At 44.5% G+C, this 17,570-nt stretch overlaps 1 protein-coding gene across 1 annotated transcript; it reads left to right on the top strand.

Annotated features, from left to right (window-relative positions):
• The first annotated feature begins 1,089 nt into the window (after nucleotides 1-1,089).
• LOC119308535 (protein DWARF 53-like) lies at nucleotides 1,090-7,223 on the top strand. Its single transcript, XM_037584663.1, has 3 exons — nucleotides 1,090-2,943; nucleotides 4,606-4,852; nucleotides 4,983-7,223. Exons 1-3 carry the CDS (start codon nucleotides 1,784-1,786, stop codon nucleotides 6,963-6,965), a joined length of 3,390 nt encoding a protein of 1,129 aa, XP_037440560.1. The 5' UTR covers nucleotides 1,090-1,783; the 3' UTR covers nucleotides 6,966-7,223.
• The last annotated feature ends 10,347 nt before the right edge of the window (nucleotides 7,224-17,570 follow it).

Here is a 17,570-nt window from a genome sequence, read left to right as displayed (position 1 = left end):
CAAGTCATATCATGTTAATTAACAATTTGATGAACTTAAATGATGTCATTTGGCTCTACCAGTAATGTCAACCCTAGATGCTATATGATATTACTGCTGCTACTAAACTGAAAAATGCTATCATTTGGCAAGGAAAACACCATCGTGTAGCTTCTTTTATGTGTAAATATCAAATTAGTGGTGTGGCCCTATTATGACATGCCACCAGCGATGAATATTACTGGTTGTGTGACTCGTTATCACACGCCATCAGTATATCCAGTACCGGTGGCGTGCCTCCACGTGACACGCCACCGATATATTTGTTATTGGTGGCGTGGGGGTGGGGGTCTGCACACCACCAATATATTTTATCAGTTGCGCGTATCGATGGCGTGGGGGCGACATGTCACGAAGGTGTTTTTTGACATGCCACCAGTAGCGTCTTGTGCGCTAGTGTATGTATAACCTTTCTACGATCAATCATGTCACTAAAATTTGCGATAAGAGAAAAGATACAGTGCATCAAATTGTTTCAACAGTGCAATTGATAAGTTACATTCTTTCGTAGGAAAATGTTAAGCATCACTCTCATGATTTTTTTGTGTAAGTTATGTCCACATCGATATGGATTGTGGCACACCGTATAAGATTCTAAGTCCCTCTCTGTAAGTTATCTAAACATCATCACACACACACCACTTGTCACTAATTGGTAGGGCCAGAGCCCACTGTAAGCACAAAGACAACATTTCTAGTGGATTCTCTCTAGACCTATCTCTACTATGTACATTGCTTTCCATCATTAAAGAAAAATACTATGTACATTGCTCAATCCACTCATATGAGGAACACATTAAAACCGAAATGCATGTGTGGCTGGAAACGGGGAACAAATCAAATTGGAGACACACAAATATCTTTCGGCGCGCCTTGGATGACACGGGTCGACAACAAAATCGAACGAATGTGATGTAAGCCTAACAATAAACAGAACAATAGACGTCTGCATCGAGCTAAAGATGCGGTTTGTTTCTCAAGCCACACACACACACAAAAAAAAAAAGACGTTTTTTGCCCGCTCAAGGTGGATTCCTCAACTAGAAATGGCTGAAATTCCAGTTACAAACATGTAGTTGGACCGCGTCGGTAGCCAATAATTGGTGGTGCAAAAATCATGGGAGGACCATATGAGCACTTCAACAGCTGGGAATTCAAGATGGAGGCAGTGTGCATGCATCCTGTGACTGTACCCATAGCTTATGCTAGATCCCATTGCCTTGAGCATCTAGGGCTGGGCTACATGATCTCATGCCATTGTGTGAGGTAAATAGAAGGGAACAATCATGCTGCGGCAGCTAGGATGGGGAGGAGTACACGACAGAGCACGGCGAGCGGGGCTTATGGCTAAAAGGAGGAGGAATCTCGATCTCAATCCGCACTTGCACTGCCTCTACCGCTAGACAGTAGACACAGTGTGTGACGAGGGCTGCCGCATCGGCATATATGCTCCACCTCCACTCCACCAAATTTCCCCACTCCGATGCCATAAAAAGAGGAACAAGAAGATATCCGTCGTGGTTTATAAGCAAGCAATCCACCTTCTCTCCGAGCCGGTTATTATCCTCTCCCCTTCTCACCTGCAAGCGAAGCGGAAAATCCCAAGCGATTCTCGCTGTCGTTCGTCGCGGTTTACCCCTCGGGCTCGGGGGTTGGTTTTACGCTTCCGCCCCATGCCTGGTGAAAGGCAGTAATCCCAGCCAGCCAGGTCCACGCCCGAATCCGCCCGTGCGCCCGCGGAGAGATGCCCACGCCGGTGCCCACGGCGAGGCAGTGCCTCTCGCCGGCGGCCGTCACGGCCCTCGACGCCGCGGTCGTCTCCGCGCGCCGCAGGGTGCACGCGCAGACCACGTCGCTCCACCTCGTCGCCGCGCTGCTCGCGCAGCAGGCCCCGCCGCTCCTCCGCGACGCGCTCGCGCGGGCCCGCAGCGCCGCCTACTCCCCGCGCGTGCAGCTCAAGGCGCTCGAGCTCTGCTTCGCCGTCTCCCTCGACAGGCTCCCCTCCGCCTCCGCCTCCTCGTCGGCCTCGGGCGCCGACGAGCAGCCGGAGCCGCCCGTGTCCAACTCGCTCATGGCGGCCATCAAGCGCTCGCAGGCCAACCAGCGCCGCAACCCGGACACCTACCACTTCTACCACCAGGCCGCCTTCCAGGCCGCCACCGCCGCCTCGCAGGTCAGGGTCGAGCTCTCGCAGCTCCTGCTCGCCATCCTCGACGACCCCGTCGTCAGCCGCGTCTTTGACGACGCCGGCTTCCGCAGCGCTGACATCAAGCTCGCCATCCTCCGCCCCGCGCCGCCCATGCCGCTGCTCGGCCGCCTCCCTACGCGGGCCCGCCCGCCGCCTCTCTTCCTCTGCAGCTTCGCCGCCGCCGACGACGCCGACGTGCCCTCGCCCGCCGGGAGCATCGCAGGCGGCGCCGGCGAGGAGAACGGCCGCCGCATCGCCGAGATCCTCGCCCGGGGTCGCAACCCCATGCTCGTCGGTGTCGGGGCCGCGTCCGCCGCCGCAGACTTCGCCGCGGCCTCGCCGTACCGCGTCCTCCCCGTCTGTCCAAACTCCATCGACCAAACAGAACTCGGCGTGGAGGCGGCGATGGCTAGCGCCACCTCCGGTCTCGTCATAAGCGTTGGTGACCTCAGAGAACTGGTCCCCGATGACGGCGAGCTCCAGGAGAGGGGGCGCCGAGTGGTGGCGGAGGTGACGCGAGTGCTGGAGACGCACAGAGAGGGGCGTGTCTGGGTGATGGGGTGGTCGGCCACCTACGAGACCTACCTCACCTTCCTGTCCAAGTTCCCCTTGGTTGACAAGGACTGGGAGCTCCAGCTGCTGCCGATCACGGCGGTGCGCGCCGGCGGACTCATGCCTCCGGCAACCACGGCATCTCCTTTATCCAAGTCCGCAAGGTGAAGAAGCCCTTTCACTTTTGCACATATATACTCCCTCCGTCCGGAAATACTTGTCATTGAAATGGATGTATCTAGATGTATTTTAGTTGTAGATACATCCATTTTCATCCATTTTGATGACAAGTATTTCCGGACGGAGGGAGTATCTTTCATAGTAATTGTTTATGCTTAGGGTTTGATTGGCAACCATTTGGTGGCTGACTGGTCTCGGTGCTTAGTTTATAATCTGGATGTTTCTTAATTCGAAATTACTACACGTACGATACTTCTTGTCTGATGACCTACTAGTAGTAGTTTATGCCCTTGATTTTAGTTTAATGTTTTCATTCCATATAAGCGTGTACGCCCATCGTAGCATTGGGTATTCTTCAGCGATGCATGCTTCATTTGAGTGTACTGTAATTACTACTCAATAAGGTCTTTATTAAATATATAATCTATGTAGTTAGTAGAACCATTTTCTCCTGCCGACAGTTTATAGTGGTTTTACCTGCCCGGACATCCTTACTTAAGCGGTCAATGTGTTCATGCTTGTTACCGTATTTAAATTATGAAGTACGTCAAACTGAAGCTGTGTTATTGTGGTTGTTCCATCTATGGTTCAGTTCATTCTCTGCACATTTTCCTTTTCTTTCTGATACTGTACTATTCAAGTGTTCCGCGGTGGGGAAAATGGAACTCGAATTTTCAGAACTGTTTCATCTTGAATTCGGATAGTATACTTAAAAGATGATTTGGGTTGTACTGGTCAGAGCCAAGAGTCCACGAACATCTTATCTAAAATATACAATGATGGTTTTATCATTGACTAGTGGTGCTTAAGACACGGAGTGTTTCCATGCAGTATATTCTTTTGGATACATTAGTAACTAAACTTGATTATTACATGAAGATTCTTTATATGCACTTACTGCATCTGGGTTGATAATGTGATGTCTAGTAGTTTCAGATATTCGACCCATCTTGTTTTTAATTTTATTTGATGGGTACTAGCCATATTCTTCAGTAATTCTTTGGCTCGCTGTTTGTTCCTTATCTGATAAGTTTTGCTTGCTGATCTTCCAAATTTCAATTCTCATATCATTTGATCCTTTTTAATTTTATTTGATGGGTACTAGCCATATTCTTCAGTAATTCTTTGGCTCGCTGTTTGTTCCTTATCTGATAAGTTTTGCTTGCTGATCTTCCAAATTTCAATTCTCATATCATTTGATCCTTTGGATGCTCGTTGGTACATTTATACCATGGCAATATAGTAGAGGTTTTATTGCCATAAAATCCATGCACTTGCAATTTATAACAGCTTGATGAAAAGGGTAAGAGACACTAAAAAAATGCATTTTCACGAGAAAGAGTTAGGCTTCGAATAGTGCAGCAAAATTTGTTCTCTGACCGGAAATTCTAATGCCCAGCTAAAATTGGGGTCATAAATGTATTAGTGTTATGACTAGCTGTACCTAAGTTGCCGTCACAATCCAAACAGCCCCTAAGTGTCTAAAGCTTAGTACAACTTTGTACTAGAGTTAGTATAAAGTTGAGACACTTATTTTGGGACGGAGGGAGTAGTTCATTGTACTTGGTCTGGCTTCTGTCATAGTGTCATGTACTGCAGTTTCTTTCATCAACTGGACCTAACAGTTTCAATCTTGTAATTTGCAGCTTGGTGGAATCGTTTGTTCCTTTTGGTGGACTTGTCAATGGTTCCTACGAGTCTAACAGCCTCGCAGCGCATCCTTGCCCGCAAACCCTCCGGTGTCAACAGTGCAATGATAGATGTGAGCAAGAAGTCACAACAATCGTTAAAGGGAGTGGCATTACAGCTGAAGGCTATCACCATGGAGGTCTGCCTTCCCTGCTTCAGAATGGCAGCATGATGGGTCTTAACAGTGGACTTGATGCAATCAAGGTGTGAAGCTATTTATGTCTTTTGAAACGTTTTTAGTACAGCAACAAACACATGCATGCACAGCGTGTTAAATACATGGATAATTTTGTATCTCATTGGTATAAAAACGTGCAGTTTTTCTTCAGTGCAGGTTAGAGATGATCAGATGGTGTTGAAATCAAAAATATTGAATCTGCAGAAGAAGTGGAACGAGTACTGCCTGCGGCTCCACCAAGGAAGCCAGAGGATCAACGCAGGTCCTTACCAGGTATTCCCACATTACACTGGTGTTCCTGTTGACACAGAAAGATCAGCAATTCTGAGCAAAGGTTCCGAGTTGGTTACACTTCAAAGGGAGGTTATTAGGCCTTCTGCAGTATCTGCTACACATACGAATGCAACCCCAAACAAGAGTGTTTCACCTCCATCTATCTCCAACCAAAGGAACGAAGGCCTTGTGTTGAATCTTCAAGGGAGGCATTCAAAGGGTGATGAGCAATTTCAAGACAGGCATGCGCAGTTGCGGCAAGAACACTTGTCAAGCTGCCATGATCGTGAAGATAGCATGTCGCCATCAGCTGCTGCATCCGTGGCAACGGATTTGGTGTTGAGCACGCCCCGTGGATCTTCTTCCAAGGGTACAAGTTCTGTGAGCTGGAAACATGCAGTGGATGCAGAGAAGTCTACCCACTTGACACCCAGTAAGGTGGATGATTTGAATATGAAGCCCCCACAGCCCTTTGCACAGTCTCATAGCTCCCGGGGTTCCACAAATATGGGGCAACCATCACCTAGTGCTCTGCATTCACCAGCTTCAGGAGGTGTGTCTGCCTTTGGCCAATGGCGAAAGCCTTCACACCTTTCAGTACAAGGTTCTGATTTGAGCGACTACAAGCTACTCGTGGAACGCCTGTTCAAGGTAGTCGGAAGGCAGGAGGAAGCCCTGAGTGCTATTTGTGGATCCATTGTTGGCTGCCAGTCAACAGAGAGGCGCCGCGGCACAAGCAGGAAGAGCGACATCTGGTTCAGTTTTCATGGTTTCGACAGCATGGCCAAGCGGAGAGTTGCCGTGGCATTGGCAGAGCTCGTGCACGGCAGCGAAGACAGCTTCATTTATCTGGACCTGAGCCTCCAGGATTGGGGCGGCTCAAGTTTCAGAGGAAAGACTGGCATAGATTGCATCGTTGATGAGTTGAGCAAGAAGCGGCGCTGTGTGATCTTCCTCGACAACATTGATAAAGCTGACTGCCTCATTCAGGACAGTCTCTCTCATGCCGTTGACACCGGTAGATTCCGAGACATGCGCGGCAAGGAAGTTGCCATTAATGACTCCATAGTAATATTGTCAACAAGATTGGCACGATGCAGCAAAAATGTCTCGGTTGGGGTGGAAGAGGGGCATACTTTCTCCGAAGAGAAGATCCTGGCTGCTAGAGGACAGCAACTGAAGATCTTGATAGAATCAGGCACGGCGATCACCAGCAGAGGCCCTAGTAGCAGTAAGGTGGTAGTTTCCCCTCACACCAAACTTCAGGCTTCTGTGTACTCTGGCTGTGTCAGTAAGCGGAAGCTGGACGTTTCTGACGACCAAGAAAAGCTGCTAGAATCACCGAGCAATCCCAAGCGGCCACACAGAACATCAAGTGTGCCGTTCGACCTGAACCTCCCCGTCGGCGAGGATGGATCGAGCGACGCTGACGCCGACGACAGCAGCAGCAACGACAATCCAGACGAGTCCATCGACAGCCTCCTGGGATTGGTTGACGGAGCGATCGAATTCAAGGCGTTCGACTTTGGCAAACTGGCCAACGACATCCTCCAGGACCTGAGCAACGTACTCAGCAACATCCTGGCCTCGGGCTGCACGTTGGAGGTCGACGATGGCGCGATGGAGCAAATGCTTGCGGCGTCATGGGCATTGGAGGACGGGCGGCGGCCTCTGCGGGCCTGGCTGGAGCAGGTGTTCGCCAGGAGCCTCGAAGAGCTGAAGCTCAAGCACAGCAAGCACGCTGGCAGCTCTGCTCTTAGGCTAGTGGCCTGTGAGGACGGCACAGCAGCAGCAGCGACGGCGGCGAAGGAAGACGGCGGTTTTGGACCGCTGCTCCCCTCGAGAATAATCCTGGAGTGGCGATGAATGGATGACGATATCTGTATATACTGTGATGGATCGCGTCATTGTTGGTAGCTAGTCCACGGTAGTATAGCGTTATAAGCCTGGTTGCGAATTAAATAAGTTGTAGTCTGCACTAGTTGATTGCTGGTAGTCTACACTAGTCGACGATGCACTACTGCCTTCTTCGATCAATATATATTGGCAAGTGTATATATTTTGACTGTAACTATTGTTGATTTCTTTGCCAATATATAATGATTGTATATGTGGTGCTGCAAATATATAGTAGCTCTGTTATGCTCATATATGTATTACTAGTAAAAGAGCCCGTGCTTTGCAACAGGAGAAAAAAAACACGTTTTTTAGGGGAAATCCACTTGACGCACTTTATTAACTCAAATCAAAGTTACGTCTGAAAATAAAAACCCAGGGGGATCACCATCCCAAACAAAAGTAGAGTTCGAAACAAAACTATGTCTAGCTAGATTGTGCGCCAATCTATTAGCCTCCCTGGGGCAATGCGTGAGAGAAACATCACCTATACAGAGAGCCTTTTGAAAGCAATCCGTCAAAATAGCAGATCGCTTCATATTTCAATCACACCATTGCAAGCTTGAATAATTTCCAGCGAATCTGATTCAACAATCACCGATTGACAACCAAGGTCTTCCAACAGTTCCAGCCCTCGCTGAAGTGCGATCGCCTCCACCGTTGTGGCATCATGGAGATGAGTTAGCAGCCATGACGACCCCGCCATAGCCTCACCACTACTGTCTCGGAGAACAGCAGCTGCCGCACCCGTACCATTCTCAAAGTAAGTTGCATCGGCGTTTAGCTTATATGAGTTACCTAGAGGTTCTTCTGCAATACCTTCTCTGGTTCCTTCATATTAGTGGCTCGACTGAAATTACCTGTGATTGCCAGGATAGCGAATGCAGTACTTGTAGGATTAATGACTTTTTCTCCCTTCACAAACTCTCTTCGCTGCCACCAAATATACCATGCACCAACGATCAAAGATTCCCTGAGGTCCAATCGGCCAAGCACAGGAGCATGGCTCGCTGGCCGTGTGAGAAGCTCCTCAAGAATAATGCTCCCTGACCTGTCAATATTAATCACTTCCTCTATTAATGGTTGCATTTCCAGTTCTGCCCACACTTGTTTTGCCCTTCTACATGTGAACATACAATGACGCATATCTTCTGCTCCTTGCTTCTGCTCCTTGCTTACACACAGGACAATGCGGTTGTACCTTAATATGTCGATGTGCTAGTACTGCCATACCAGGGACAATCCCATGCAAAGCACGTCAGGCAAAGATTTTTACCTTACTTGGTAGTTGGAGTCTCCACAAGATGTCCCAAACAGGATTAATATTCATTGATCCTTGCCCATCACTTCTTCTAGTTTGTGCAGCATACTGGTGTTCCCACTCAACATAGTATGTTGAGCGAACAGAAAACATATGTGATTTTGTGAACTCAAGGGAATCTTCAAAATTCTTTGTGCGTCCACACTAAGAAAGTTGTCTCTAACCAGTAGCTCATCCCATCGTCCCGTAAATGGGTCAATCAACTCATTCACTGTTTGCATCAAACATTATCCCTTTGTAGTTATCACCTTCCTGCTTGGACTACTAGGCACCCAATGGTCCTCCCAAATATTAATACTTGCTCCACAACCAACTCTCCATATGTGACCTCTCATAAAGAAAACACGCTTTAACCCAATAATTACAAATCTAAACCTCAATAGGTGCACTCCCTTTATTTTAACAAGGCATCACATTTGTGTTGTCGCCTATCCTCCTTCACCCTCATTGGCGGTGGCCTGAGTGCTCACACAACCATAACGTGGTTGAATGTGGTCAGTTTTAAGGTGTCTCTCTCGTGCGCGCACGCGTGCTCGCTCGGAATAAGATGAGAAATATGTTGTTATTCCCTTGCGAGATTTTTTCAGAGGTGTGCGTGCGTGGCTGTCGATGTTTTCTTTCGTCTCAATCTGGTTTTAGTTATTTGCAATCCGGATCGCCGCGTACGAAAAAATGGACCATGTGTAGATTAAGTTTGCACCCAAAATAATATTTTAAAATATTTAACAGGTAAAATAATATTATATTTAGATTCTACATATTTTTAATCAAATTTTATATATAACATGTTAAAATAGGAGTTATGGTTTAAAATATATGAATAATTTAGAAAAGCATTTGTTTTAGATGAACGGCAGATTGATTAACCGAAAAATTTGGGGGCTTCTGTTAAAATGCAAAAACGATCCCTTTGACTTAAATATAGTTCGTCTCCTGTGAAAGTTTTACCCTCGCCAAGGCGCTCACCCAAACATGCTCCACCACCAGTCTCTGATGAACCTATGGGTTCTGCTGTGCCGAGAACTTTGACAAAGACCGCAGCGAAGAGAAAGTTGTCGTCTGAAGAAAAAGTCGATGCATCTCCCGAGAAAGACAAGTCCAGTGTTCCTGCTTCAACAGAGGAACCAAACTATGATTCCAAGCTATTCAGCGATATCATTAACAACGTGGCATATGATGTCAAATTTGATGAATTGAGGAGTTTGGGACTGCCTGATGATGTTACCGAAATGGTAATGAGGCACTTTGCTGAGCTGAGAAAAAAACTCGAAGAAGCTCAAGAAAGCACTCGCTGACAAGCAAGTGCTTGAGAAAATGAAGAAGGAAACCAAGACTGAATACGAGCAGAAAGGTCTGAGCAAGAAGATTGTTGATATCACAAAGGCCTTGAGTGTCACTCGAAACGAAAATGTTGATTGGCATTCTAGGATGCAAATGGATATCTCTTAGCTGTGTGATAGGAGGAACAAGGAGATTGACCGCAAGGCTAGTCTTGCTCATAGAAGGATCCAAGAAGAAAAACGTCAGAAGGCACAAGCAAGAGTCAACAAACTAAAGGAAAACAAGGACCGCCGCCTTCAAAATATCGTAATTGATGCTATTCCACTAAACTTCGGTGCACCCTTGCAGCAGGTTCCACTGCCTCCACCTCATCAAGATGAACCTATGTAGCAAGCTGGCACCAAGGAAGTTATCATTCCAATGCTAGTACCCCAAGAGCAACTTGACATTGTTGAAGTATTTTTGGAGAAGTCTGATACGTCTCCAACGTATCTATAATTTTTTGTTGTTCCATGCTGTTATATTATCATTTTTGGATGTTTTACAATCATTTTATAGCAACTTTATATCATTTTTTGGGACTAACCTATTGACATAGTGCCCAGTGTCAGTTGCGCTTTTTTGCTTGTCTTTTACTTCACAGAATATCAGTACCAAACGAAGTCCAAACGCAGCGAAACTTTTTGGAGATTTTTTGGGACCAGAATACACCACATGGGCCAAAGAAGTACCAGAGGGGAGCCCCAAGGGGGGCACAACCCACCAGGGCGCGACTGGAGGCCTAGGCGCGCCCAGATGGGTTGTGCCCACCTCAGTGGCCTCCCGCACCGCCTCTTCGCTCTATAAATACCCCAATATTCCAGAAACCCTAGTGGAGTTAACAAAAAACAATACCAGCCGCCGCAAGTTCCAGAACCACGAGATCCAATCTAGACACCATCACAGAGGGGTTCATCATCCTCATTGGTGCCTCTCCGGTGATGCGTGAGTAGTTCATCAAAGACCTACGGGTCCGTAGGCAGTAGCTAGATGGCTTCTTCTCTCTTTTTGATTCTCAATACAATGGTCTCTTTGAGATCTATTTGATGTAACTCTTTTTGCGGTGTGTTTGTTGGGATCTGATGAACTTTGAGTTTATGATCAGATCTATATCCATGAAAGTGATTTGAGTCTTCTTTGATCTCTTACATGCATGATTACTTATAGCCTCGTATTTCTTCTTCGAATCTTTGGTTTAGTTAGGCCAACTAGATCGATTTTTCTTGCCATGGGAAGAGGTGCTTTGTGATGGGTTCGATCATGTGGTGTTCTTTCCCAGTGACAGAAGGGGCAGCAAGACACGCATGTATTGTTGCTATTAAGGATAACAAGATGGGGGCTATTCCTACATGAATAGATCTCGTCTACATCATGTCATCATTCTTATTGCATTACTCCATTTCTCCATGAACTTAATACACTAGATGCATGCTGGATAGCGGTCGATGTGTGGAGTAATAGTAGTAGATGCAGGCAGGAGTTGGTCTACTAATCTTGGACGTGATGCCTATATAATGATCATTGTCTGGACATCGTCATAATTATTCGATGTTATATCAATTGCCCAACAGTAATTTGTTTACCCACCGTGTGCTATTTTATTGAGAGAAGCCACTAGTGAAATCTATGGCCCCCGGGTCTATTTTCCCGTCTTATATTTGCATATCTATATTGCTATTTGCCTTTTTCTTTATTTGCATCTTTTATTTTTAGATCTATATTATCAAAAACCTAAAAATACCTCGCTGAATTTTATTTGTCGTTCTACCACAATTTTTATCCCGTCAACTTGATAATTTCTGGCACCGTTACCCGAGAGGGATTGACAACCCCTTTTACATGTGAGGTTGCAGGTATTTGTTCTTTGTGTACATATACCGTTTACATAGTGTTGCTTGGTTCTCCTACTGGTTCGATAACCTTGGTTTCATAACTGAGGGAAATACCTACCGTAGCTATGCTGCATCATCCCTTCCTCTTTGGGGAAATACCAACATAGTTCAAGCGACTTCAAAAGGAATTTCTGGCGCCGTGGCCGGGGAGACATCATCAACATCTATCAGGTTCCTAATCACAAATCTCATCTCCTTGCAATTTACATTATTTGCCATTTGCCTCTCGTTTTCATCTCCCCCACTTCACAAAAATTTGCCGTTTTATTCGCCCTCTTTTTCGTTCGCCTTTTTCTCGTCACATCTCTGATTTGCTTAAACTAGTCATCATGAGTGATTTTGGTATGGCAGAAACAAGTGATGGCCTAACTCCTAAAATTGGACGATCTGGCAATCTGGATGCTAAAACTTTTGTTTTGGGGCAATGGAATGTTATGGGGAAAGAACGTATCCAAGAATTTTTCAATTGTGTTGGAAATTTGACTCTTGATGATATACCTATACTTAAAAGAACTAAATCTTATGCGGAAGCTATTTCAGCACTAGTTCTCAAACTTGAAAATAGATTTATCCGTACCCACCCTACCTTGTAGAGATTGTTTTATGAGCTACCCGTTATAAAGATTCCGAAAGCTAAAAAGCTAGCTACCCTTGTTCTTATGAATGAACTTGATCACATAGTACAGGAGGCTAGGATTTTTTTTATTTCTATGGTATGAACCATGAGAAACCGGTGATAAATGAGATCCTTTATAATAGTGATTATATGTTAAGACATTTTCTTGGAAATAATCAAAAAAATTATGAGAATCTTAAAAAGTAAATCCCCGATTTAGATATAATCCAACAAGTTTTCAATCAATAGTATTCTTGGATTGTTGCCGGAAATCAAAGGGGATACGTAGATGGGCAACTTGATAATGCTAAAATTTCTATGGATAATGTGTTTCAAGTAATTTTTGCAAAATCTCCTGACAAGAACACATCTATGGAGAATGAGAAGAAATATGACAATACTTGAATCTATGCATTATGCCTAGCTAGGGGCGTAAAATGATAGCGCTTGTTAGGAGGCAACCCAATGAATAAAATTATTTTTGCCTTCTTCTTTCTGTTCTTGAGTGTTTGCATAATTATGCCTCTGTTTTGATTGTGTTTTTATGTTTTAGTTAGTTTTTGTGCCAAGCTAAGCCTATGGGATCATGTTGGGTGATAGTTGATTTGATCTTGTTGAAAGACAAAAACTTCTGCGCTTAGTAGCAGAATTTTAGAAAATCACAGAAACTTTCTTTTGCTCTGCATTTTTACACGGGATTGATATATAAATTTCCCACATTGTCCTAATTTTTCAGAATTTTTTGGAGTTACAGAAGTATACGAAGTTCCTTGATTACTACAGACTGTTCTGTTTACGTTGCATTGTGTGCTTATTTTGATGAATCTATGGATTTTATCAGGGGGTATAACCCATGGTAAAGTTAGAATATAGTACGTATAATGCAATAATAAAATATGAATGGGTTTGCAACAGTACTTAGTGTTGGGGAACGTTGCACGAAAAACAAAAAAATTCTACGCACACGCAAGATCTATCCATGGAGATGCATATCAAGGAAGGGGAGAGTGTGTCTACGTACCCTCGTAGACTGTAAGCGGAAGCGTTTAGTAACACGGTTGATGTAGCCGAACTTCTTTGTGATCCAACCAATCAAGTACCAAACGTACGGCACATCCGCGTTCAGCACATGTTCAGCTCAGTGACGTCCTCGCCTTCTTGATCCAGCAATACGGCGAAGTAGTGGATGAGTTCCGGCAGCACGACGGCGTGGTTACGATGGTGATGATGCTATCTCCACAGGGCTTCAGCTAAGCACTACGAAAATATGACCGAGGGATGAAACTGTGGAGAGGGGCGCCGCACACGGCTAAGAGATTGTCTTGGCTTATGTGTGGCGCCCCCTCCCACATATATATAGGTGGGGGAAGGGAGCAGCAGCCAAGGAGGCACCCCAAGTAGGGCCGAATTCCACTTGGGGTCCTACCCCGAGCCGCGCCCCCTTGCCTTTCTATGCGTGCGGGGAAAGGCAGGGGAGGGTGGCGCCCTCCTTCCTTTCTCCCATGCGGAGGGAAGGAAGGAGGGGCTAGCCCCCCCCCTTTCCTTTCCTAGGGACAGCGGCCTGTGAAAGGGGCGCGCCAGCCCCCTTGTAGGCTGGTGTGTCTCTCCCATTGGCCCATTAGGCCCATAGACCTCCCGGGGGTGTCCGGAACCCCTTCCAATGACCCGATGACTACCGGGTGCACTCTGAAACTCTTCCGGTGTCCGAATATCATCGCCCTATATATCAATCTTTACATCCGGACCATTCCAGAGCTCCTCGTCATGTCCGTGATCTCATCCGGGACTCCGAGCAATATTCGGTCACCAAATCATATAACTCATATAACACTATATCGTCAACGAAGGTTAAGCATGCGGACCCTACTGGTTCGAGAAGTATGTAGACATGACCGAGACACCTCTCCGATCAATAACCAACAACAAAACCTGGATGCCCATATTGGTTCCTACATATTATACGAAGATCTTTATCAGTTGAATCATTATGACAACATACGTAATTCCCTTTGTCTGTTGGTATGTTACTTGCCCGAGATTCGATCGTCGGTATCTTCATACCTAGTTCAATCTCATTACTGGAAAGACTCTTTACTCATTCTGTAATACATCATCTCATAACTAACTCCTTAGTCATTTGCTTGCAAGCTTATTATGATGTGTAATACTGAAAGGGCCCGGAGATACCTCTCCGATACTCGGAGTGACAAATCCCAATCTTGATCCATGCCAACTCAACAAACACCTTCAGAGATACCTGTAGAGCATCTTTATGATCACCCAGTTACATTGTGACATTTGATAGCACACAAGGTATTGCTCCGGTATTCGGGAGTTGCATGATCTCATGGTCAAAGGAACATGTATTTGACATTCAACAAAGCAGTAGCAATAAACTGAACGATCATATGCTAAGCTAACAGATGGGTCTTGTCCATCACATCATTCACCTAATGATGTGATCCCGTTATCAAATGATAACACATGTCTATGGTTAGGAAACCTTAATAATCTTTGATCAACGAGCTAGTCTAGTAGAGGCTTACTAGGGACACAACATTTCTTTATGTATTCACGCATGTATTTAAGTTTCCGATCAATACAATTCTAGCATGAATAATAAACCTTTATCATGAATAAGGAAATATAAAATAACAACTTTATTATTGCCTCTAAGGCATATTTCCTTCACTCGGAGTAGTGATTTGTGCTACTTCTTGAGCTTGCGTTGGTTTTTCCCTTGAAGAAGAAAGGGTGATGGAGCAAAGTAGAGATAAGTATTTCCCTCAGTTTGAGAACTAAGGTATTAATCCAGTAGGAGGTACAAGCAAGTATCCAATCTATGCACCTGCACAAACAATCAAACACTTACACCCAAGCGATAATGGGGTTGTCAATTCCTTCACGGTCACTTGCAAGGATGGGATCTGATAGAGATGGATATAAAAGATTACTAAAACGTAAACAAAGTAAAAGTAAATAAAACTCAGTGAGGTATTTTTGGGTTTTTGGTTTATAGATCTGAAAATATGTAATGGAAAATAGACCCGGGGGCCATAGGTTTCACTAGAGGCTTCTCTCTTGAAGAAAGCATCGGGTGGGTAAACGAATTACCGTTGAGTGATATGTCTCCAACGTATCTGTATTTTTGACTGTTCCATGCTATTATATTACCTGTTTTGGATGTTTTATATGCATTAATATGCTATTTTATATTATTTTTGGGACTAACCTATTAACCTAGAGCCCAGTGCCAGTTTCTATTTTTCCTTGTTTTTGAGTTTTACAGAAAAGGAATATCAAACGGAGTCCAAACTAGCTAAAAATTCGCGGTGATTTTTTATGGACCAAAAGAGACCCCCGAAGCATCGGAGCCGGACCAGAGGAGTCCCGAGGAGTCCACAAGCCAGGGGCGTGCCATACCCCCTAGGCGCGCCCTGAGGGCTTGTGGGCCGTCGGGCACCTCCTTGACTTGTTTCCGACGCCAAAAATTCTTATAAATACAGAAACCTCCGAAAAGAACCCTATATCGGGAGTTCCACTGCCGCAAGCCTCTATATCCACAAAAACCAATCGGGGCCTATTTCGGCACCCTGCCGGAGGGGGAAATCATCACCAGAGGCCATCTTCATCATCCCGACAGTCTCCATGACGAGGAGGGAGTAGTTCACCCTCGGGGCTGAGGGTATGTACCAGTAGCTATGTGTTTGATATATATCTCTCTCTCTCGTGTTCTTGATTTGGCATGATCTTGATGTATCGCGAGCTTTGTTATTATAGTTTGATCATATGGTGTTTCTCCTTCTATATCTTCTTGTGATGAATTGAGTTTTACCTTTGAGGTTTCACTGTTATCGGATTGAATACTTTTATGGATTTGAGAACACTTGATGTATGTCTTGCGTGGGATACCCTTGGTGACAATGGGGTGTTCTATTGATTCACTTGATGCATGTTTTGGCACTCAACTCACGGATTCCCGAGGTGACGTTGGGGTAATATATGCATAGGGGTTGATTCATGTTTTCATCCTTGTTTCTCTAGTAGAAATCTTGGGGCACTCTTTGAAGGTCTTTGTGTTGGATTGAATATTATGAATCTGAAGTTGTTTGATGCATATCGTATAATTGATCCACGGATACTTGTGGTGACATTGGAGTATCTAGGTGACATTAGGGTTGATTGATGCGTATCATATGGTGTTATTTTACTACGAACTCTAGGGTTGTTTGTGACACTTATCGGAATAAGTCAATGGATTGATCAGAAAGAATAACTTTGACGTGGTTTCGTACCCTACAAGCAATTTCATCTTATGTTCTCCGCGATAGCAACTTTGGAGTGACTCTTTGTTGCACATCAAAGGATTATTATGTGATCCAATTATGTTATCATTGTTGAGAGAATTTGCACTAGTGAAAGTATGAACCCTAGGCCTTGTTTTCAAGCATTGCAATACCGTTTTTGCTAACTTTTGTTACTAGTTACCTTGCTACTTTTATTTATTTAGATTATAAAATATATTTCTGCCATCCGTATTACACTTGTATCACCATCTCTTTGCCGAACTAGTGCACCTATACAATTTACCATTGTATTGGGTGTGTTGGGGACACAAGAGACTCTTTGTTATTCGGTTGTAGGGTTGTTTGAGAGAGACCATCTTCATCCTATGCCTCCCACGGACTGATAAACCTTAGGTCATCCAGTTGAGGGAAATTTGCTACTGTCCTACAAAACTCTACGCTTGGAGGCCCAGCGCGAGTCTACAATAAGAAGGTTGCGTAGTAGACATCAAGCTCTTTTCTGGCATCGTTGCCAGGGAGGTGAGTGCTTGAAGTTATATCTTTAGATCTTGAAATTTAATCTTTTAGCTTCTTATTTTTATCACTAGTTTGGTTTCTAAAAGAAAATTACAAAAAAAAGGAATTGAGGTTGCCTCATATGCTTCATCTTTATAATGTCTTTCGTGAAAATGATGGAAAGGAAAATTGTGCTTAATTGATAGAAGAAGAATTTAATAAAATGTTTGGCACTAAATCTTTGAATTATGAGCATGATTGCAATGTTGTTAGTATGAATTCTTTGAATATCCATGATGCTAATGATATGCAAAGCTACAGGCTTGGGGATGCTATGTTTGATGAATATGATCTTTTTAGTCCCCCAAGTTTTGATGAGAAAATTTATTATGATGAAAGCATGCCTCCTATTTATGATGATTATATTGATGAAAGTGGGTTTGGAAGAGTGTCAACTTTATGTAGTAGTGATACTACTATTTTGGAGGGTGTTGAATCTTATTTTAATAATTATGAAAGTGGATTTGGAGAGGTCATGACTTTATTTAGTGATGAATCCACTATTTTGGAAGAGGTTTCAATTTACTATAACAACAAAGTTGCTATCTATGATGATTATTGTGA

Source organism: Triticum dicoccoides, chromosome 5B, assembly GCF_002162155.2.
Source record: "Triticum dicoccoides isolate Atlit2015 ecotype Zavitan chromosome 5B, WEW_v2.0, whole genome shotgun sequence".
NCBI classification, from domain to species: Eukaryota; Viridiplantae; Streptophyta; class Magnoliopsida; order Poales; family Poaceae; genus Triticum; species Triticum dicoccoides.
The sequence above is the reverse complement of the archived record's forward strand: the minus strand, read 5'-3'. Positions and strand labels throughout refer to the sequence as shown.

Excerpts from the sequence above, each read along its gene's own strand:
- LOC119308535 (XM_037584663.1), top strand. The coding sequence starts at position 1,784 with ATGCCCACGCCGGTGCCCACGGCGAGGCAGTGCCTCTCGCCGGCGGCC. Across the intron at positions 2,944-4,605 it reads CCTTTATCCAAGTCCGCAAG|CTTGGTGGAATCGTTTGTTC; the intron begins GTGAAGAAGCCC and ends TGTAATTTGCAG. Across the intron at positions 4,853-4,982 it reads GTGGACTTGATGCAATCAAG|GTTAGAGATGATCAGATGGT; the intron begins GTGTGAAGCTAT and ends TCTTCAGTGCAG.